Source organism: Sinohyriopsis cumingii, chromosome 18 (genome assembly GCF_028554795.1).
Source record: "Sinohyriopsis cumingii isolate HCF-2022 chromosome 18, ASM2855479v2, whole genome shotgun sequence".
In the NCBI taxonomy this organism is placed as follows: Eukaryota; Metazoa; Mollusca; class Bivalvia; order Unionida; family Unionidae; genus Sinohyriopsis; species Sinohyriopsis cumingii.
The window spans coordinates 66,802,718-66,826,889 of NC_142978.1; the positions used below are offsets into that span (position 1 = coordinate 66,802,718).

Below are 24,172 nucleotides of genomic sequence, written 5' to 3' on the forward strand. Positions count from 1 at the left end.
CAGAATTTGTTCTCTGTGCTACATTTCACTGTCGGACTCTAGTCCAACATACCTATCTGACCTCACTCATGTGTACACACCAGCAAGATACTTACGCTCCTCTTCTGACAATCGTATACTCATTATTCCAAGTATGAAAACAAAGTCATATGGACAGCGTTCTTTTGCATACCAGGGCCCAGCAACGTGGAATGAATTGCCCACTGAACTTAGACACAAAGACACAGTGATCACATTCAAGAGGGCTCTCAAAACTCACTTATTTCGACAGCAAGAACAAACTTAAAGACCTAATAATGTTTCCTACCTTAAATATTATCAGCATGTTTTTTTTATTTTTTTAAATGTTTTTCTAATTTCATGTTGTTTGTTTTTGTAATAATATTATTATGTTTCTCATCTTATAGGTCTTGTCTAAAGTTGTAAAGTGCTTAGAGCTTCTAAGATTAGGCGCTATACAAAGTCCTCATTATTATTATTATTATTATTATTTCCTGGCTGGTTCCCATTTTTCCGTACCATTTCCAGGCTGGTTCCCATTTTTGCATATCATTTCCAGGCTGGTTCCCATTTTTGCATACCATTTCCAGGCTGGTTCTCATTTTTCCATACCATTTCCAGGCTGGTTCCCTTTTTTACGTACCATTTCCAGGCTGGTTCCCCTTTTTCCATACCATTTCCAGACTGATTCCCATTTTTCCATACCTTTCCAGGCTGGTCCTATTTTTCCATACCATTTCCAGGCTGGTTCCCATTTTTCCATACCATTTCCAGGCTGGTTCTCATTTTTCCATAACATTTCCAGGCTGGTTCCCCTTTTTCCGTACCATTTCCAGGCTGGTTCCCTCAAATGGCTGTCAGTCAAGATCCCTAAGTAATCTATATAATCGCGCGCTTTAACAGGTATTACGCACGCGCCGCGCAAGCAATGAAGGCATCACGCGATACAAAAAAAAAATATATTTACAAGATACTATGGCGCGCAACACACGTCAAATACTGGAATTTATGGTGGTCCAAGCAAGCTATATCAGGTATTTCGTAACAATTATATTGCTTTATTTTGTATATATGTTGTATAATTCATTAGATTATTCCGAAGCATATTAATTATTTATACTGTACATTTGAATATGTAAAAGAAAGCTTCATTGTATGAATCTTTGTTTATCTTTATGAGGGAGGTTATATATATAATTGTATTCATTGTCACCTTTTCTCAATGATTATACCTATATTGTGTGATTGACCTGGTTAATAATTGAGCTAATGTCCTAACTGACAAGAGACATTTATTTTTTAAACATAGTTCCTATTCCTCTATGATTGTAGATTAAATATAGTTAATATTTCTCTATGATTGTAGCCTAAATATTCAGCATATTTATTCATAGAGGTAAACATGTTTACTTGTAACTCAATTTAGAACATTAATTTTTGGTGCAAATTCCTGACCAAAGGTGAAATCAGGATTATTGTTGTGCTCAGTTTTAATTTGGGAGGATTTATTTATTTAAATTAATCAGTGGAATTACAAAATGCTTATTAATACCTCTTGGACTAAATTTTTATTGTTGAATTATTGTGAATTCCTTCAAGGACATTTTAGATTGTATCATTTTGAGACAGCAAGACTGTTGGTACATTCTAGGCTATTGTCACATCAGCACATTCAATATTGGAATTTCTTCTAATCACCACTGAAATTCATCTGGAACATGATACATTTGGACTAGTGATAGATCTTTAAGGAATATTTGTAGATTTAATTCACAATACTGTAAGTTCTTTCTAAATTTTCATTTTGTATTCCATAGAAATGAATTATCAGTTGAATTGTACAAAATGTGTTGGTTTTCACTGATCTCTGTTACATAGGTTATGACTATATATATGTGTGTGTGTGTGTGTGTGTGCGTGCCAGTTTTTGTATATATATATATATATATATATATATACACACACACACACACACTTGCTTCAAACTGCTGATTTTCTAAATGTCACTAAAACAAGTACTATCTGTGGTATCTCCAGCTTTGTTTCTTGTTTGTATATCACCAGAAGTTAATTACTTTTCAGAGCCCACCAGGGCCTATTGTCTGCTTAATTTATTAAGGAACGGTATTCGTTTTAGTTACGACATGCCTTTATTATGTAGTGGATACTAGTCGACCAATTATAACTAAGAAAAACGTACCTGTACACACTTGGATAAAACATGCACATGCACAACTTTTTTTAACCTGAAGTTGTTGACCGTCACGAACACAATTTGTTTTAAAATTTCGATGAATCGTAACCTATTGGCCGCTATCAGCCACCGTATTATTTGATTCATCTTGTATTATCCTACTGTAAAGCCTACAAACAACTATTGTCACTGCGTAATTTGAACGTCTCATGTACATATGTTAACGACGGTACAAGGAATGGATGGTACTGAATATTATTCAAGCTTTCTAGCAGACAGAATAGGTCTATCTACATTTCTTTGCGCTGCTTTGACGCTTGTCTTGTTTATCCGGTGGGTTCAGTCTTCGAGAAAGAATCTGCCACCTGGTCCCAGACCATGGCCCTTTATTGGGAACACCATTCTATTCCAAAGGGACCCAGATGGATATCTAAAATATACACATCTAGCGAGTAGATATGGGAACATATACAAGCTTCATTGCGGTTTTACCACAATCGTGATGATCAACGGATATGACGCAATTCACGAAGCCTTCACCAAGCAAGCTGACGTTTTCAGCGACAGACCCCAGCTTTTTGCACCACTTATTGGCGTTTCAAAGGGGACGGGTAAGCGTAGAACAACAGTGTTAAGTCACAGGTGCTCGACGCGAGCTTGATGTTGAGAAAAAAAAAAAAAAAACCACAACAATAATCTGAAGGAAAAACTATTACGATAGAAAGGGTATTATGTCAGAACGGGTCATGGGGGTAATCCAATGTATTTTTATCACTCTTTGTCATGTTTGTCCTTACGATTATTGTATTTTTCTTTCTTTCTTCTCAACATCAAGCTCGCGTCGAGCACCTGTGTGTTAAGTATGCCTAGTTGAAGGGCTATTGATATCGCGAAAAGGCTTAACAGGGTGTGTGGGTGTAGTCCAGCCTCATATTCAACACTCGTTAATTAATAAAAAATAGAAGCAGTTGTGGTTGTAAAGATAGTTGCATGGGCGCCATGTGCGGGTCAAAGTGGTGGGAGTAGGGCACCTGCCCCCCCCCCCTCCACCTCGAAACATGTTTTGCCCTACATCCATAAAACCTAGCTGACCACTACATTTTTGCCCACACTTATCCCCACCCGCGCCCCGTAAATAATTATGTGACACCTCTGGATTACATTATGTAAAGAAAGACACGTGGGCCGAGAATGAAAATATTCCACACTGCTTATTCTGGGGACCATTATAATCGCCGAGACTAAAAATTGTGTAATTATTATTAATATTAACAAAATTCATGAATAATTGTGTCATCCCTGCCTTTGTTTAGGAACTACTGTCGAGGTAGTTGGGGACTGCCAAAATCCTTTTTATTAGCAAACATTATGTGCAGTAGAACAGCTCCTGTTCAATTTTTCCTAGTTTTATACAAAATGTACTTCTCCGTGCAACTAAATTGATTATTCATAAGTGTTAGTGACTTCTTTTTCACTATATGCACACTCCATATTTCTAAGTTATAGAAGGTTTTTTAAAATCAAATTATTCTTTTACACACAGCTACGCTGTGGTCTAGTTGTTCGAATGTCGGCCTCGGATGCAGGAGATCGCGGGTTCGCACCCTGGCCGAGTCATTCCAAAGACTTAATAAAATGGTACTAACATCTGCCTCGCTTGGCGCTCATCATAAAGAGGTTAGTGATGTGACTGGTCGGCCGGATATCAGTATAATGTGACTGGGTGCTACATGTCTGCGGCATGATGCCTCAGTGCTAGACACTATAAACTGCCACACTGCAAACATCGTAGCGATATGATATGTTAAAGTTATGTAAAAGTCCAACTCTCTCTCTCTCTCTCTCTCACACACACACACACACACACACACACATAGCTAAATCTTTCCGAATACTTTACTTAACTGAAAGAAACGGGAATCACAATTACCATAATTTGTAGACAATGTACCATCCCCTACCCACCTGTACTGAAATGTGCATTACCAATGGCCTGTAAACTGTGCAGAAAAACCAAATGGCCAATATTGGATAGAAAAAGCCATGTTCTGTAAATTTTATTAGTCTTAAAAGGTTCAGTATCCGTGCAGATTATGCTTTTCAAAATTGCAACATCTTTGATGTTTCTTTTAAATTTTCATAATTCTAGTGCGTATATAATAGCAAAAACAAATGGACAATAGATAATTACTTAATAAATATATCAAGTGAAACATGTGTATAAAGGACACACACATGGTCAAAAAGCACGTGTTCTTTAGAGCAGGAATATTATCCTGTATGTAGAGGTGCCTGTATATAGAGATACCCACTAAGGCAGGTTGCACTATATACTGTAACAAGATAACCGCGTGGGACTTCCGGATTCACAACAGAACACTTTTGACGATGATATAAATACAATGTTTAATAATGAACGACTTGAATGGGCAATTAATTATTAATAATGTGCGCGTATATATAATCCAAATATTGAATTAATTAACATAAGAACGCACAGACTTAATAATGAAAAATTTATAAATAAATTACTTTACAAAATACAAAGACAAGGGGTGAATGGTTCCCAGTTATTTCACAATGAAAAGATGGATATAGTTTACTCAGCTAGTAAACAATGTAGAATTTCACTCAATGAAATTATGCAAACAAAAAGAGACAGATGTACAACCTGTCTTTACAGTCCGGAAAGATACAATGGGTTTTACGAACCCCAAAATTAGCCCACGGCTAATTGATTATATGTAAGGAGATACACTCCGTCATCAGCACACTTTATTTCAGCTCCACGACTGCAACGGTTAAATCTTATGGTTGGCTTCACAGCTTGCACCACGTCGACTCCTATAACTTTGAACACTCGGGTCACTCCACTCACTCTGAACACCCCAGACACTCTGGACACCTCTACACACTCCGGACAGCTGAAAATATATTCAATACCGTGTACTATACATGCCACGGGCATATAAGCTCAAACGTAATGACGTTATACACGGCAAGTTATACAGATTACATTACTGGCACAATAGTTACAAAACTGGTTCAGAAATAAACCTAACCCTGCTCGATAAGAATCCAACTGTACTAAACATTTCTTAAAAATGTAACTTTTATATTACTAATATAAGTTGCAAACAAGAATAGAAATAATGTGCATTATACTGCGTAAACAAAAGCTACATAGCAAACATACAAAAATAAATGTGGTAGTACAATATTTTTATCTTGTATATAAGAAATTAACAAACTTAAATACCTCTACAGCTGAAGATGTGCAAGTTCCTAAAGCGAGTGTTGGCACTTCTGGTTCCCGTCCCAGCTCATACATCTGGTAAGGACACAGATGTGGCACCCATATTTAGCAAAAAACGTGTGCAGGTGTAGGTGTAGGTTTCCCTGTCCACCTAATTGTATGGTTTGTGTTTTTGTTTAGTTGAATAATTTTATAAAGGTTTATTTCAATTTTGTTCGTCAAATTTCTAAATTTCTTTATCCCAACATATGCTGGGTGACGAAGTCCCTTCCCTATGCCTAAGCTGGTAATGGGCCTGGGTCAAGGTCATCCGAGCCTGGAACTTAGGTTGGTACTACCCGCCACCCCATGAGACCATTCAAGTCTCAGGGTTGGTTCCCGTCGCTTTTGATTTGGGTATTATATCTTCGCGTGGTGACTTTGCCAGAGTTATTTTTGTCCATATGTGGTGCTTGGTTACGAGTGTGTTGTTATTGTTCCCAGTTTCTATGTTGGGACAGCACTATTTAGTTCAAATTCATTGTGGTTTTATTACCTGTATAATCCTGGTGTATAATTTGAAAAATTATTATTGCCGAAACAGTGTGATTTTTAGTAAGTTTCTGGGGTGTGAGTATTTTTTTTCTGTGTGTATGAGTGTTTTTTGTTGTTGTTAAATTTGTTCTGTATCCATTGGTATACTGTTTTCCAATCTGTGTTGATTAGCTTTTTTGCACCTTAGCGCTATTCTCAAGTCCTATTAAGATTTATAAAATGTGGTCATTTAGTAAGTAATCAGGTATTATTTATTAGTATAGATCATCTGTTGTCCCGGTTTGTACTCATTCTCCTTTCTCTGGTTAGTCTCGTTTAGGTCTCGCTTGCGGCGTAGGTTGTAGAAGCCGTTGTTAGCCATTATACATGACAGTCTTTTCCTCCCTTGTGTCGATTTTATTTTTCTGCACGGTGTTATCATTCCCCTCTGTGTGTTGTTAATGCTTTATTTGTGATGCTGGGTGTGGCTCCGTTACAGAGTCTTCGTTATTGGCTATACCTCTAGGAGGTTACTGGTTATATCTCTAGGAGGTACTATCAAATGGTTTTGTTTAGTACTGATTTAGTTTCCTTTCATATAGTCAGTCCGTGTCCTCATTCGTAGTCCATTTTCATTGTAGAATCATTGTTTTTCGTTATAAAAAAAACACTGAATATATGTAGTCCGTGTTTCTTATGTTTTTATTATTAATAATATCCATGTGTGAGTGAAGTCCATGTTCACTTCAGAATGCAATTCCAAGTCGTCATTGTTTTTATCAGTCCATTTTGTTTAATTCGTTTTTGTTGTTGTTGTTAATAGTATCCATGTGTAGGTAAATTCCAGATTCACTTCAGAATCCAAGTCCATTTCCAAGTCGTCGTTATTTTTGGCAGTCCATTTTGTTTAAGTGGCCTTTTTGTTAATAATATCCAAGCGTAGGTAAAGTCCATGTTCACTTCAGAATCCAAATCCATTTCCAAATCGTCATTGTTTTTATCAGTCCGTTTTGTTTAAGTGTTTTTTTTTTTTGTTTTTGTTTTTTTTTTGTTAATAATATCCACGCGTAGGTAAAGTCCATGTTCACTTCAGAATCCAAATCCATTTCCAAATCGTCATTGTTTTTATCAGTCCGTTTTGTTTAAGTGGTTTTTTTTTTTTTTTTTTTTTTTTTTGTTAATAATATCCACGCGTAGGTAAAGTCCATGTTTACTTCAGAATCCAAATCCATTTCCAAGTCGTCGTTGTTTTTGGCAGTCCATTTTGTTTAAGTGTTGTGTTTTAGTTGTTGATAATATCCATGTTTACTTCAGAGACCAAATCCATTTCCAAGTCGTCATTGTTTTTGGCAGTCCATTTTGTTTAACTGTTGTGTTTTAGTTGTTGATAATATCCATGTTTACTTCAGAGACCAAATCCATTTCCAAGTCGTCATTGTTTTTAGTAGTCCGTTATGTTTCAGTAGGTTATTTAGTGAATGATAATCATCTGTGGGTTGTAGTAAGTAGTCATAAATCGTTGTCCGTGTTTGTGTCCGTTCGTTGTGATCCTATTAATTCATGTTTGCCTGTGGTAGACAGCTGCATCATTTCTTGGCTTCCTTGCTACCGGCAGCCTGTTTAGGTGGCATTTTCTATGTATGCAGTGTGACGTTTGCACGCATTGGGGTGGGGTTCTTCCAATATATATTAGTTAAATTATGATGAAAGTTCCACTCTGGCTCGTAGGGTTAGGAAGTTAAATTAGTGACGAGGTAGATTTACAGCTCTGAGCCCCCAGTCAGCAGTGCCGACGGTTAAATTATAGAGAACACGAAGATGAATTCAATTAATAACAATTTAATAAATTCGATAATTTAAAACGATAAACTCTCAATCACCCGTCTTTCCCTCAACCAAGTGACAGCCTAATTCATCCCGTGATTTACAGTGTGAGTTCGATTTCCCCCCGTCCTTGCGTCTACTCATCTCTTTCTTTCCCGCTAATTCCTTCCTTCCTTCCATTCCTCCAACACCTCCTTCGACTCCGTTTCCCTCTCGACTATCTCCTCCTCCAATTCCGCTTCCAATTTCCTCTTCCTCCCTTCTCTCCCTTTTTCCTCCTGAACTTCAACTTCTCCTGACTTCTCTCCTTTCTTCTCCTTTCCTCCGTCTCTCTATCTGAGACTACGGGACCAAACTGTAACTGGTCTGTCCCTCAAAGCTTCCTGTGAAAAAACAAGGCGTTAACATATGCTTTATCGAATCTCACCTCACACTAGATCAACAATTAATCATCAGATAAGGCTACCACGGTTTCTGTCACGCATGCGTACACATCGAAATTCCCACACACTTCTTGCAGGGTAAACAATGGCGTAATAACACGGTATCAGCGAATTGTCATAAAGACATCAATACATTGCGTCACATCAGTATATACACATATATATTTAATCTCATTGTACTACAATCTGACAAATCAGACGCATGTCTGTACATTACACAAATATTCAACAATGGCAAAATCTATAATCACATGAACACATGTGCTAGTCTACTATAAAATACCCATATAGCGAATTACAATACTAACTCTTACGACAGCTAGCAAGCTATATAATTCTTTACAAATATCAACTCATTTCTTCAAAATATGCAAACATATTAACACCACAAATTAATTCTTCGTACTATTCTAGTAATAATAAAGTATACATACGACCTACAATTAAAAATGCAGTCGCATTCCTTAAAGACCGAACAAATAGCTCACTGACCTTATTTGAAGCTGTCTGTATTTAGAATTTCCTGTTCTAAGATTTTCCCGCCAATAACGAATGGCTATTCGGAGTTACGCTAACCTCCTCTGGCAATCTCTCTTAGCGAACTAATTTTTGCCGGAAGACGCAGAGATATCATTCTACCCAAATCAGGGTATCTCCCCTATCTCGATTCTGACTGGGTGGCGCTGTGACCCTGTCCAATCGTCTTAGCGGCCAGTTCAACCTGTCTGTCTGCAGGGAAAAAAGTTAAGACACTCCCACTTCTTCGTGCAACTTCTTTTGATCTGGACAAACGTTTCCACATCTAGGTGATAATTGGCTGTCTGGTGTCCTCGCAGCTCCTAGGTCTGGCTCTCCACTTCTAGCCACGGCAATCTTACGTAATGGATTAGTGCTAGCCTTCGGCAATGTTTATCATCAAACAATAGCTTGTCAGAATTACCTTGATTATACATGTTTCAAACTGGGGATACTCTGGGTCGGGGTAAACGTGACACCCCCCCACGCTTGAGAATAAAGTCGAGATTTTATTCCCTCAAAATTACTTCAAATGCAAAGGCATTAATACACGAAACAAAGAACAAAATCATCGCGACACTACACACTGAGTACGAACATGAATATATTTATATATACACAGCGATCTATACCATTTCAGCGCTCCTGCTCATGAAATCGGCGCCTACGTTCTCAGTTCCTTTCACGTATCTGATCTGCATCTGTTGCTGCTGTAAGAACAGCGACCATCGCATCAATCGTCCATTCGACAATTTCGCCTGCGCGAGATAGGCGAGTGGTTGGTGGTCGGTCTCCAATATGAACTTCCGCCCGTATAAGTACCGCTCGAACCGTGATATCCCGAACACGATTCCTAGGCATTCTCTCTCCGATACGGAGTAGTTTTTCTCGGTAGCAGACAACTTCCGACTGCCGTACGCGACAGGAAAAAGCGTCTCATCGTGCTCCTGCATTAGTACTACTCCCAGTCCCGTGTCACATGCGTCGGTGTGAAGAACGAAGTCTTTTGCCAGATCCGGTAGACGGACAACTGCGTCGGATGTAAGTCTGTCCTTCAGCGTTTGGAAAGCATGCTCACACGCATCTGTCCAAATAACTTACTCGGGGACCGTTTCTTGGTTAGGTTAGACAACGGCCCCGCAATCGCGCTGAAATTGGCCACATACCTCCGGTAATACCCGGCCAATCCCAGGAATAACCTCACCTCAGTTTTCGTGGTGGGCCGTGCGGCGTTTCTCAGCTGCTCCACCTTCGACTTCTCTGGGGGCAGCGTGCCTTGGCTCAGGGTATGTCCCAAATAGTCCAATGTCCGGAACCCAAGGTGACATTTGGAAGGGCGAGCTGTCAATCCCGCCTGACGTAGCCGCTCCGAAATGTCAGCTAACAGAGTGAGGTGTTCACCCCACGTCTCTGTGGCTAACAAGAGGTCATCCATGAAGTTGTGGACACCACTATCGCGCAAGGGTTCCAACAACCTCCGCATCATCCTAGTAAAGATGCTGGGCGCGTTCTGTACCCCGAACGGCATGACCAACCACTGGTAGGTCCCGTCGGGAGTAGCAAAAGCGAGCTTTGCCCTATCCTCCTCCCTCACCGGAATTTGCCAATAGCCCTTGGACAAATCCAGCTTGGAGAAATATTTCGCTTTCGAGACAGAAGCGAAAATATGTTCCGAGTCAGGTAGCATTTCGACTTGAAATTCTGTCACCTGATTCAGCTTCCGGTAGGCGACAGAAAACCGATGGGTACCGTCCTTCTGCACTAGGACTACCGGAGAGCTGTACGGAGAGTCGGCGGGTTCGATTACTCCCAGAGCAATCATCTGCTTGATCTCCTCCCTTACGACTTGTCGTTTTGCGTGGGGCAAGGAGTAAGGTTTCCGCTGAACTGGCCGGTCGTCCACCAGCTTTAACCGAACTCGACAAGCGACGTTCTCCCGGGTATTTCCGGAAGCACATCGGAATACCCAGCCAGCAACGTATCAATCTCTTCCCGCTGCACCGCAGTCAACATGGGGTCGCACTCCACGTCCGAGGGTGTCTCAGCCCTCGTTAACGGGCAGCTCGGGACAGTGTTGGCACCTTCCGTATCGCCTTCGGCGTCCTCGGTGACTATCGTGGCGATAACAAAATCGTTGACGGTCTCTCTTTCCCGGTATCTCTTAAGGAGATTGGCATGGTACAATTTCTCCTTCGTTGGTAGCCATATCCGATATGTTTGACCTCCGATCTTCTCTTTGAGAACGTATGGACCTCTCCAGGAAACTTGCAACTTGTTGTGTTCTTGGGGCAACAGCAACAACACCTTGTCCCCTACTTCATACTGGCGTGGTTTTGCGCGCTTGTTGTAATTCTTCGCCTGACGCGCCTTCGCTCGCTTGAGGTTCTCCTGTGCGAGGGAACAAACTTCCTCCAGTTTGTTGCGCAAGTCCGCGACGTACTGGTAGGTAGTGCGTACCTCCTCCACAGCGTGATCGTCCGTCCACAGTTGTCTCAGTACGGCGATTGGACCACGTACGGTCCTCCCGTACAAGAGTTCAAAGGGAGAGAACCATAAACTCGCTTGTGGTACTTCCCGGTATGCGAAAAGCATGGCAGGAATATACCGATCCCAATCCTTGGGGCGGCCTTCGCACAGCTTCTTGAGCGTGTTCTTTAGGGTCCCGTTAAACCGTTCGACCAGTCCGTTACATTGGGGATGATACAGTGTAGTCGTGAGGTGCTTAATTGACATCAGTCGGTTCACCTCCGCCATCACACGAGTCATGAATTGCGTCCCTTGATCGGTCAGGATCTCGTCGGGTACTCCGACTCTTGACCAAATCCCAAACAGCGCTTCCGCGACGGTTTCCGAATCAATATTACGCAACGCGACGGCCTCCGGATAGCGTGTAGCGTAATCTACAACCGTTAAAATATACCGATTTCCGTACGACGATGCGGGTTTTATCGGTCCGATCAAATCCATCGCGAAACGTCTAAATGGTTCATCGATAAGGGGCGTACTCCCCAAGGGGACGGGTCGATGATCCGTTTTCGGTGCCGTTCTCTGACACTTGTCACAGGAGGGACAGAACCGCTTAACGTCTCCCTGGATCCCTGGCCAGTAGAATTCTTTGACAAGACGGTCACGCGTCTTGGCAATTCCCATGTGTCCACCAATGAGACTCTCGTGCGCGAGTTTCAACACTTCACCTCGCTTCTCCTTTGGCACGACGACTTGCTTAAAGTGTTCGTTACCATTCCTGGCGTGGCGATACACGATCCCCTTCTTGTACACGAAATTCACCGCGCCATTCGGAGTTTCTTTCTCCGTTCCTGCTGCAGCGTGTTTGTGCAACTGCGCCAGAGTTGCGTCTTCCTGTTTCATCTTCCTCAACTCGACCAGAAGAACGTTACTCACCAGTATCTATGTAACTTCCATCGGCTTCGCTTTCGTCTGTCGACTCTTGGACTTGGTTTCCACAGCACTCACCGGCATCGGTGTGCAGGTTTCGGGTTCGGTTGTGGCAACACATAACGACATCCCAGTATGACGTCATGTGATAGACCATCCAAGCACGCAGCTTCGATTTTCCCCTTCACGTATGGTGAATCGAGGTCAATGACAGCCACTGGCAATGAGTCACGCGCGCTGTTCGCGTACTGAACTTCGATTACCTCCCCTGTGTAATCCTCGGGCTTAATGTACTTCTTGTCGACAAGGGCTGGGACGCTACACCCAGTGTCATACAAGACAGTCCCTGGCAATATGCCCCGGGCGCTTGCAGTTGTAACACGTCAGCGGCCCTCGCCGACCTGTAAGTCCTGCTTTCGTGGGTGAGGCCTGTCCAGGTCTATGGTTGGCATCCTTACCTGTAGATCCCCCTCCGACCCTCCCGTCGCCCTGACGGTTACGGACAGCCGGCTCTACCTCAACCACACGGCGTGACTCAGTGGGTCGGGGTCGGTCCGCACCCCTAGAACCTCCACTCTTCGAGTGTGCCTGCTCGTATCGCTCCGCCATGCTAGCGATCTCTTCGAGCGTCCGGTGCTCTCTCTCTGCTAGAAAGACTGTCAACTCGCGACGGTAAGTACTCAGGACATGTTCCTTGAGTATAACCTTGCGTAGCCCGTCGTACGATCGTTCGACTTCGGCCATCTTCATCCACTTCTCAAATAACCCACGGTTGTGGAATTGAGAGTGGGTCTCCATTGCCTTTTTCGTCGAGTCCCGAAAAAGTTTACGGTACGTTTCGGCGGTCAGTCGATAATGGCAAAGAAGGGCCTTCTTGAGCGCATTATAGTCATCAGCATTGTTTGCAAATAAGCCATGGTAGACTTCACGAGCTGCGCCTTGCAAAAAGGCTGAGACGTTAATTGCCCAATGTTGAACCGCGGCATATTTATCTGGACCATTCGGTGGTCGATGAAAGGTCGTCCGGTCCCTCCAGAACTCGTACTGGCGTTGTCCCTATCGGTGTCCCTAACTGCTACCCTTACCTTTTCCATTTCGAGAGCGTGAGCAAGTCTGACCAGCTCAAGCTCTTTCTGGGTTTCTCTGTCCGCTGATATCTTGGCCAGCTCTTGGTCCGCTGATATCTTAGCCAGCTCCAGCTCTCGGTCTGCTGCTATCTTGGCCAGCTCTTGCTCCACTGCTATCTTGGCCAGCTCTTGCTCCGCTGCTATCTTAGCCAGTGCCTTCTCCATTGCTTTTTCTGCCTTCCATTCCTTGATTCTTTCTTCAATAAATGCTGCCAGGTGATCTCCCTCGTATCCGAGATCTTCCGAACCCATGGCAGGGTACTCCTTGATCATTTGCCTTTCTGTAGCCATATTGTTATACTAATAGGAAGTGATACCTTGTCTCGACCTTACTAACAATGGACAGATATTACAAGTTCCCAGCCAAATACTTACCTGTCGACAGCAACTAATTTTGTTCAGGTAAGATATTTGCTTGATATTTGCTTCACAATTACTGCAAGTAATTAAAGATCTACCAAGCATGCAAATATCAATATAACAAACACAAGATGAGAAAATCATAAAAATTCAAAATACACAGGATGGAAAATATCTCACAACTATTTCACACTGTTCACTAATACTCCTAACAAATAAACTTTAGGTCGTAAAATAATATTTATATCTAATTCAAATTCCGGATGAAGCGCCCACTGTGACGTTTGCACGCATTGGGGTGGGGTTCTTCCAATATATATTAGTTAAATTATGATGAAAGTTCCACCCTGGCTCGTAGGGATAGGAAGTTAAATTAGTGACGAGGTAGATTTACAGCTCTGAGCCCCCAGTCAGCAATGCCGACGGTTAAATTATAGAGAACACGAAGCTGAATTCAATTAATAACAATTTAATAAATTCGATAATTTAAAACGATAAACTCTCAATCACCCGTCTTTCTCTCAACCAAGTGACAGCCTAATTCATCCCGTGATTTACAGTGTGAGTTCGATTTCCCCCTGTCCTTGCGTCTACTCATCTCTTTCTTTCCCGCTAATTCCTTCCTTCCTTCCATTCCTCCAACACCTCCTTCGACTCCGTTTCCCTCTCGACTATCTCCTCCTCCAATTCCGCTTCCAATTTCCTCTTCCTCCCTTCTCTCCCCTTTTCCTCCTGAACTTCAACTTCTCCTGACTTCTCTCCTTTCTTCTCCTTTCCTCCGTCTCTCTATCTGAGACTACGGGACCAAACTGTAACTGGTCTGTCCCTCAAAGCTTCCTGTGAAAAACCACAAGGCGTTAACATATGCTTTATCGAATCTCACCTCACACTAGATCAACAATTAATCATCAGATAAGGCTATCACGGTTTCTGTCACGCATGCGTACACATCGAAATTCCCACACACTTCTTGCAGGGTAAACAATGGCGTAATAACACGGTATCAGCGAATTGTCATACAGACATCAATACATTGCGTCACATCAGTATATACATGTACACATATATATTTAATCTCATTGTACTACAATCTGACAACAATCAGACGCATGTCTGTACATTACACAAATATTCAACAATGGCAAAATCTATAATCACATGAACACATGTGCTAGTCTACTATAAAATACCCATATAGCGAGTTACAATACTAACTCTTACGACAGCTAGCAAGCTATATAATTCTTTACAAATATCAACTCATTTCTTCAAAATATGCAAACATATTAACACCACAAATTAATTCTTCATACTATTCTAGTAATAATAAAGTATACATATGACCTATAATTAAAAATGCAGTCGCATTCCGCAAAGACTGAACAAATAGTTCACTGACCTTATTTGAAGCTGTCTGTACTTAGAATTTCCTGTTCTAAGATTTTCCCGCCAATAACGAATGGCTGTTCGGAGTTACGCTAACCTCCTCTGGCAATCTCTCTTAGCGAACTAATTTTTGCCGGAAGACACAGAGATATCATTCTACCCAAATCAGGGTCTCTCCCCTATCTCGATTCTGATTGGGTGGCACTGTGATCCTGTCCAATCGTCTTAGCAGCCAGTTCAACCTGTCTGTCTGCAGGGAAAAAAGTTAAGACACTCCCATTTCTTCGTGCAACTTCTTTTGATCTGGACAAACATTTCCACATCTAGGTGATAATTGGCTATCTGGCGTCCTTGCAGCTCCTAGGTCTGGCTCTCCACTTCTAGCCACGGCAATCTTACGTAATGGATTAGTGCTAGCCTTCGGCAATGTTTAACATCAAACAATGGCTTGTCAGAATTACCTTGATTATACATGTTTCAAACTGAGGCTACTCTGGGTCGGGGTAAACGTGACACCCAGGAATGAATTGCAAGTCCTTAAAGTAGACCGCTGACTGACAAGACTAACCGTAATGTAAAGAGTTTTACTTACGTTGAAGTTTTTATACACAGATATAGTCTGTGCACTGATGGCATTTGGTTCTTCCCATCAAGAGCACTTCGCACGTGCGGCATAGGATGAACTGAACTCACTATTTCGAAATGCAACACAATATACATACATCACCCTGGGGTATTGTTGTAAACAAATAAAAAAAAAAAGGAAAAAAAAAACCCGAGTACGTGTATTTAATAAATAAAAGAATTTATAAAATTCCGTGAGATATACATTTCACTTATATATTTTGTTACATTTCACTTACAATTAAATATGTTTCAAATAGTGATGACCTACATCTTGCAGGAATCACCTACAACAGCGGACAAAGATGGAAGACATTACGCCGATTTACACTGCAAGCTCTGAGGGACTTTGGAGTTGGGAAGCTAACTTTAGAAGAACGTATTGGAGAGGAAATCGACGTCATATTCGAAGTTTTCAGCAACTCCTTGGGTACAGAGGGCATTCGAGTGAAGCCATATCTCCTGTCCGCCGCTACTAATATTATATGTAGTGTAATGTTCGGAGCCAGGTATGGGCATTTTGATTGTACTGTATGCCCACAACTTTCTGCTGTTCTTCTTTTTCTTCAACAACAACAACACCAACAATAATAACAGCAACAACTACTTCTACTACTAATACGTCAATGAAGTCCATATATAACAAATGTTTCATGCTTTTAGGTTCCATATAGTGAAGCTGTTTTATATTTGTTTTTCTATTTTACAGAAAAGTAAACTCGATCTGCACTTTGATCGATTCTCCACTTTTTGTGCATTAGTTCATTTAGCCGTTTAAACTAAATAAACAATGTCTTCGCACATTTGTATCCATCTAGGTTTGACTACAAAGATGCCAGATTTATGGAACTGACGTCAGTTTTGGAGGAGATTTTCCGGCTCAATGCTCCTTTTGCAAAAGAAAACTTTTTCCCTGTAACAAGATGGTTTCCATCAGGCAGAGAGGTACAACGAATCGCTAAATCATTCCGTTGTTACCTTCCTTTATAGTTTTCTCATAAAGTAAGGTATGCATGCTTAAATATCTTGCAATTATCTCATTTTGAATCAACGTTACAAGTGTAGTTCACAATTATTTCGAATTGAATTGAAAAATTGAAATTGAAAAACATTAATACAATTTTAGGAGATTCTTAAAAGGGTTAGTTCTTCACATTCCCATAGCAGCACCTCCTCTATCTACCACTCCCATAACGAATGGTGGCTTTTACAGTGATTGTTGTGTTTCACAAAATATAAGGATCTGGCAGAAAAATAGTATCTCTGTTTCTCTCTCTCTCATATATATATATTTTCTGATTCAGTCAATTCAATGCCACGGATAAATCTTGATTCAGTAAATTCAATGCAACGGATCAATCAGTCGTTCAGTTAATGAATCAAACTCTCAACGGTTTTAGTTGATTCGAAGACGGACCGCTGCCATAGACAGGGTCAAGGCCTACTTGGCGGAAACCATTAGAGAACACGAGGAAACATTTGATCAAAGAAGCATCAGAGATTTCATTGATCTCTACATAAAGGCCAAACGTGACAACTCCAATCCGGAAATATTCACAGGTAGCTGATGAGAAAGAGAGAGAGAGAGAGAGAGAGAGAGAGAGAGAGAGAGAGATTGCTCGTCTTAGATATACAGACAGATGAACAAAGAGACGGACAGACAGTCATGTAGATAGGATGCTTACCACAATTGTGATTTTTTTCTACATTTTGCTAAATTTTCCTGCTTTTAAAGACTTGCAGTAGAAATTATCTTTCTGTGTATCTCTCTGAAAATTTTAACATAATTGTCCAACATTGTACATTCGTTGTGCTGTTTGATTAATACAAAAATAATTTCGTTTCAAACTAGGTACCATTGCTATAAAAACCTCTGTTTTGATTGAAATTAAATGAAAAGGTCGCGAAATTCTTATCCAGAATTTGCATGGTCTTCAATTTTGAATTTGGAAACGTGTGTGGTTTTGTTTTAAGTCTACTTTTCATATATTAGAAGAACGTATGGGATGATATGTTGCCGATCATCCCCCCCCCCATCTGTTAGCACGAGTTTGTTATCGTTACTCCTCTTAATATGCTCCGAGGATTGCTATGAAATGGTGCACACACATTCATCCCATGGTCTAGTTGCTCCTACCAGCACGAGCTTAAAGATGTATTTCCTGTGTAACATACAACAAATCATCAATTGTTCTTTATTAATGCTCTTTCCCGTTTCCCGAAAACAAAAGTGTCTGTACATTTCTATATTTTTCCATGGATGAAAAAGTATGCTAATTTTTGTTTCCTGTTTCCCGGGGATGAAAGTGTGTGTGTGTGTGTGTGTGTGTGTGTGTGTGTATATATATATATATATATATATATATATATATATATATATATATATATATATATTCGCTAAAAGCGGGAGATACAAATTTCAAGTCGTCCGTCCAACTTTCCTTTCCATTCTATAACTTTAAAGCAGTCTTAAATAAATGGATGGACACAAAGTATACTTAGACCTCGTCAGCTGAATGTATCACATGTGGGAATCGCATTATCAAGGTCATTGTCAATGGAAAAGATCTTAAGCTTTCTATGACACTTTCTTCTCCTCCGTTTAGCTGTTTGAGATAAACGATTCAAATGATACACTTATATGTCTTTACTAGAGTGTGGATCGCTTGCAACATTTAGTATTATATGTCAAGGTCATATATAGTTCTAAATGTCTGTTTTTCCGCTGTTTCAGGTACAGAGATTGATCTTGGTACATTTTATGTTACGCAATTTAAAAGCAATACTTGTACCACAGTCAATTTCTTATCTTCAACATAATTGATCCATATTTAGGTATTATTACTGTTGTGACCTTTATGGCATGAAACTTGTTTATTTTTTAAATGTATGTCCAATATTTCAACAGTTCCGTCACAAGGGCCTTGGTCAGAATTCATCATTTTATAATTCTGGTGACATTGACACGCTGGGGAAGGTAAAAGATTCATTGAATTTGATTTATTTATGTTTGTCGTTGGCTTTCTTGAAGAATCCAACATGTACAAAGTCATAGTGGACTTGTTTTTGGCGGGCGGAGAAACAACGGGAACTAGTCTGGATTGGGCGTTGCTGTACATGGTGTACTATCCGAACGTTCAGGCTACCTGTCAGAGAGAAATAGATCAGGTATATGGAGAGAGAGAGAGAGATATTTCTTTAGATAAATTAAGATAAAAGTATGATTTTTTAAACATTATTCAGATAATATTCGTCCAAACAAGGACTCAGTACTTACATTACTGAGGGCCTCACTCTTTTTTTTAAAGAAAGAAAACTTGATCGGTACGTAGAGGGCACTTTATTGTACCGGTAATTAACAATCCTAAAATAACATGGAAACATAGAAATACACAGAAACCTGCAAAAATAGATAATTTCTCTTTTAAAGGACACTAAAGAACATTTAAAACATTTTTATATATTCAGGTACACTATAAACTTCCGTATAAAAGCCACTTTCCCACACAATGGATACATCAGAATTGATGCTTACATTTTAAAATGTCATACAAATATTTGCAACCAGTATGCGAAGATTAATCTTCAGTAAGGCAAGCCTCGTCAATCAACTTAATTTCCACACAAGTACATCAAAGTAGATGGACGACGATTGGATAGGGAAGATGGTGTAGATTTTTTTACGGTAAAAGATTAGGCTTTAATGACGACATTCTGCCAGAATCTCCAATGGATGGATAATTTAATCTATTGCAGGTTGTTGGCTTCAGTCGCCATGTCGGTCTGTCCGACAGAGGAAAACTTGACTATGTCGAAGCAACGTTATTGGAAGTACAGCGAATTTCGAACACACGTAAGTTAATAATTAGTTTTGGGACCCCTTAGTTCAGTAAGACAGTATTGGTGAGAACATTTCATGCTTTCCTGATGTCTTCCTATTGAACATAACATTCAAATCACAAAGGTTCAAGATTTAAAGTTGTTCGCATGTGGAAATCATTAATTTACACTTAGTAAAGATGCCTCATTATGGGATGTGATTTAAGTGCTATATTGTAAATTTCTGAAGAAGAATTTACGTGTTTCACTGTCCAATGATCCTCTAACCCAAAAAATGAGGATAAACTTTGTACGATATGCATCTTTAGAGGACTTGTACTGAAATTAACCATTAGTCAGTTACCACCTGGAACCATGTTTGTCACAAGTGACTACTCTTTGCGAACGACAAGGGGACAAAAGCAATACATGTATTCTTTGATTAGGTAGACTTCGTGCTCAAATTTTAGAAAGAAATTGTAATTTTCTTCGAGTTATCTGAATTTCATTTCGATGGTGTAGCTGTAAAATGATGTCAGATGAATGTTATTTCCACGGTGCTGTAAAATGATGTCAGATGAATTCTATTTTGATGGTGTAACTGTACAGTTATGTCAGATGAATATTCTTTCGATGGTGTAACTGTCAAATGATGTCAGATGAAGGCAACCCATTGAAATTATAGATTCATCTGTATGATTCAAAGAAAATTGTTGATTTTACACTATCTAAAAATGATGTTTTCTTCACTCTTGATGAAAAAACTAATAAGAACCATAACTCTTGTAATTGGCAAATTACCAGTTAAGTATACAGCTTTAATTTAAAAGATCCATAGAGAAATGTTAATATTGTAATCAGCACACATGGCATTGATTCTGAAGATTATTGATAATTGCTTCGTATCCCACAGAAGCAACAAGGGTTAAAAGCAGGGATATAATTGCACTGAGTTTGACGCTTTTTGCAAAAGAAATGTATTCATGAGCGTCATTGGTATGTACTTACACCATTGAAATTATTAAATGTCCATTTGAACAGATTTTGTACACTATAATCTTCAGATATTTCTTGTCCATATACAATTTTTTTAAAGTTTCATTTTTTTTCTTGCTTTATTGTGTCGAATGCTGTACAAATTCACACACTATTGGCTGATTAAATGAAATATACAGGAAAATTCTGTATAGGTGAGTGAATAACTCCTACAGCAAAAGAACATTGAATATGAAGCAGTGAAATAGGCTGTTCACAAAATGTCTTCTCTTTCAGTGGCATTTTCACTGCCACACATCTGTAACAAGGATACGAAGCTCTTTGGGTATGATATACCAAAAGACACCATCGTGATTGCAAACCTCTATTCGGCCCATATCGATCCCAAATACTGGCCCGAGCCTGAGAAGTTCAGACCTGAAAGGTTCATTGATGAAAATGGCAAGCTCACCAGAAAAGATGGACTAATCCCTTTTGGAGACGGTTTGTTTTAAAAATCATTTCATCAAAGTGTTTAATTGGTTCATGAAAAATTTTGATTAAGACATTTTGTTCTTTGGAATTTTATTAGGTTCCATAACAAAAGAATATTTGCAATTTAACTTCAATCACACACCCATCGTTTGCCTACTTATATTCAATATACATTGCGAGTAAATTTTAAAATCAAAAGACCAGTTTCATAGACAGTTTTGTTTAGGGTCGGAAGTGTAGTTACATGATAAGAAACTCGTCCGAGTCATTTTACCGATATGACCGAATGGGGTATATAGTATAATTTGGATGAACAAACATTTCTGGTCAGTTTTGGATTTTTAAAAAAATATTATCTTCAAAACCTGCAAATGGACGTCCCAGACTGTATATGTTTGTTCTAAAATAGGTCGAATTAAACCCCTAAAGTTAAATTCTTTAGCATTTTGCAGGGAAGATGACATGTCTTAATAGGACTAAAGTATGATTTGATTTTGGTGCATTATTCCGAATTTGAAGGTTCCATTTCGAATCACTAGTGATTGTAACTCCTAAATATTTTATCTGACTGAGGTTTTCTGAATTAGTACCTTCCAAATAATGTGATATACTGGTGTTATGGTATCTTTTCATTTGCACTATGTTGCTTTTTTTTAAAGCTTGGAATTGGATTCCCCATTTTCGTGCCCACTGTCCTAGCTTATTAATGTCATTTTGCAACATCTTAGTATCCTGATTGGTTTGATAGTTCTATATGATACAGTCATCTGCAAAGAGGCGAATTTCCGAGTCAGCTTCAGTCATTATGTGAATATTCTGCAGAGAAAAGAGAACTAGTAAAGTATTGTGCCTTGAAATACTCCAGAAGTTACTTTGAGCCAACCAGATTTGGGACCATTTACCCTCAAGCATTGTTCTAGGAATCATAAAAAATGAATCTGTCCAGCAGTGTTTGATTTCAATTCCATGTTGAAATTGCTTTTGTCTCCAAACAATGGGGTGGGGAGGGTTATGTCAAAAACATTTTCAAAGTCTGATACAAAAATATCTGCTTGGTCACCTTTATCTAAATCTTGACCGCAATCATCATTATTTATGTAAGGAAAAATATGGATGGACTTTTTCCGGAGATGAACTGAGTGCTGGACAGACTGAGATGTAAAACAAAATGGTGGATACCTGTATACTGTAAAAATGAGTGTGGTTAATAAATAAAATCTGATGAAAATGACATGAAAATAATTACACTTAATAGTAGCTATAAAGGTTTTGGTTTCTACTGCATCAAGTGTTCATGGCATGTGTCTTTCTCCGAGCACCATTCGCTAATAATTTATCTTTCATAGTGTCAAAAATGAATAGTCCTAACATTTTCCTTTTTTAACAATAGTTCAGAATGATGGTATAAAATACCTTAGAACTTAATGCCAACTTATACTTTCTGACATGGATGCTTGTCAAATGCTCAGATCTAAAAACAATGTTTGGTTGTATGTTACTTACATATATCAAATTGAAAGAAAACTATTTAAATTGAACTAGATGCATTTTATTTCAGGTCCTCGTATTTGCATTGGTGAACCCCTAGCCAAGATGGAATTGTTTCTGTTCTTCACCAACCTCATTCAGCGCTTCACATTCACCAGTGTCGGCCCAAGGAACCAGATATCAAAGAGAGGCATCCAGGCACTTACTATCACCCCCTTACCCTACAAGGTGAAGGTTGTCAGACGCTGTTAGGACAGAATGATTGTTTTATTGCTACTATTAAATAAAAACAAACTTGCAGATTTGCATTTTTTTAAACCATTGAAAAAGCTTATTAATTTTCTTAAATAAAAAAGTCCTGCATTGATGTTGTAAGAAGCACAATAAACTGGTACTTTTTCTTTAAGCAACAAATTAGTTCAAACAATAAAGAATGTTGATACTGATTCTCAGGAAGTATGTACATACTGATATTTTGGATACGAGTTATGAAGCATACAAACTTGTACTGGTTCAAGAACATTCCAGCTGAAGTTCTGCTATATTTGGAACTAAACATTTCATCGTCTACCCACATTTTTTTTAAAGCTGTGATATGTGATAAGCCATCATAGGATTAAAAACAAAATCGATGTTATAGCTGGTTTCTCACAATCCTCGTATAGTGTAATTATGGGAAAGGTGTGTATTTTTGAGATTGTGGAAGTCAACTACATTATTTAAATACAGTTCTTGCATTTTGCCTGGTATTGCATGTATTAAAGATTATAACAATAATTATTGAAAAAATGAACTGATCCTGTTAACCCTGGTTGAAGATAGTAGGGTATACAATGTCTTTAATAAATAAAGCTTACAATGCAAACTTATTTTTCTTTTTGCTTTCCAAAATAACTTACATTTATCACTTATCTTGCATTTCAGAATATTATACTACTGTTGTTAACTAGATTTGGAGTGGATTTCATTAAATAAGAATCAAAAGTGGATTTCATTAAATAAGAATCAAAAGTGGATTTCATTAAATAAGAATCAAAAGTGGATTTCATTAAATAAGAATCAAAAGTGGATTTCATTAAATAAGAATCAAAAGTGGATTTCATTAAATAAGAATCAAAAGTGGATTTCATTAAATAAGAATCAACAGTGGATTTCATTAAATAAGAATCAAAAGTGGATTTCATTAAATAAGAATCAAAAGTGGATTTCATTAAATAAGAATCAAAAGTGGATTTCATTAAATAAGAATCAACAGTGTATTTCACTAAATTCATACCTGCCATATTTCTAGACAGTGGAGGGGGGGGGGGTTGAGACTCAAAAAGTGTATTTACAGGTCTCAAGGGAGGGTTGTGTGCAGAGCATGTGACCAAAAAAGGCGATGTCCAATTGAGAATAGGCTAACTTTTGATATAAGCCTATAGAAAATGACTGTAAATTCAAGACTTGGTATCGTCAAACATCATCTCTTTAGACATATGTGAAGTCACTCATAATCACAACCGTGTCAAAATTAAAAACATACACTAAGTTTCTGTCTTGAAATCCATTATTAGAGGGTTTGAAGGTAATGCAAATGTCATTAATCACTAAACTTACTAGAGACTGGAATTTACAGGCATTCAAACTTCTCTGCTGGATTCTCAGAGTGAATCCTGGTCAGAACCAAGTTGTTCTAGATGACCATAATGTTAGCATTGTCAAAACTGTTACCAATACAGTTGGATCATGAGAAATGCTTGTCTTTATAGAAAAA

General features: G+C 39.1%; 1 protein-coding gene across 3 annotated transcripts; it reads left to right on the plus strand.

Annotated features, from left to right (window-relative positions):
• Window positions 1–913: 913 nt before the first annotated feature.
• Window positions 914–23,281, plus strand: LOC149776841 (cytochrome P450 2B19-like). Of its 3 annotated transcripts, none has more exons than XM_089941574.1 (8): window positions 914–1,034; window positions 15,920–16,148; window positions 16,458–16,584; window positions 17,040–17,199; window positions 18,671–18,807; window positions 19,396–19,492; window positions 20,731–20,937; window positions 22,487–23,281. In XM_089941574.1, the coding sequence occupies exons 1-8, from the start codon at window positions 929–931 to the stop codon at window positions 22,666–22,668; spliced, it is 1,245 nt and encodes a 414-aa protein (XP_089797700.1). In that variant the 5' UTR covers window positions 914–928; the 3' UTR covers window positions 22,669–23,281. The 3 variants fall into 3 exon arrangements, with proteins under 3 accessions (XP_089797700.1, XP_089797699.1, XP_089797698.1); XM_089941572.1 differs by lacking the exon at window positions 914–1,034 and adding an exon at window positions 2,208–2,805; XM_089941573.1 differs by lacking the exons at window positions 914–1,034; window positions 18,671–18,807; window positions 19,396–19,492 and adding an exon at window positions 2,206–2,805.
• The last annotated feature ends 891 nt before the right edge of the window (window positions 23,282–24,172 follow it).

Excerpts from the sequence above, each read along its gene's own strand:
- LOC149776841 (XM_089941572.1), top strand. The coding sequence starts at position 2,412 with ATGTTAACGACGGTACAAGGAATGGATGGTACTGAATATTATTCAAGC. Across the intron at positions 2,806-15,919 it reads TGGCGTTTCAAAGGGGACGG|GAATCACCTACAACAGCGGA; the intron begins GTAAGCGTAGAA and ends TACATCTTGCAG. Across the intron at positions 18,808-19,395 it reads GTCAGAGAGAAATAGATCAG|GTTGTTGGCTTCAGTCGCCA; the intron begins GTATATGGAGAG and ends AATCTATTGCAG.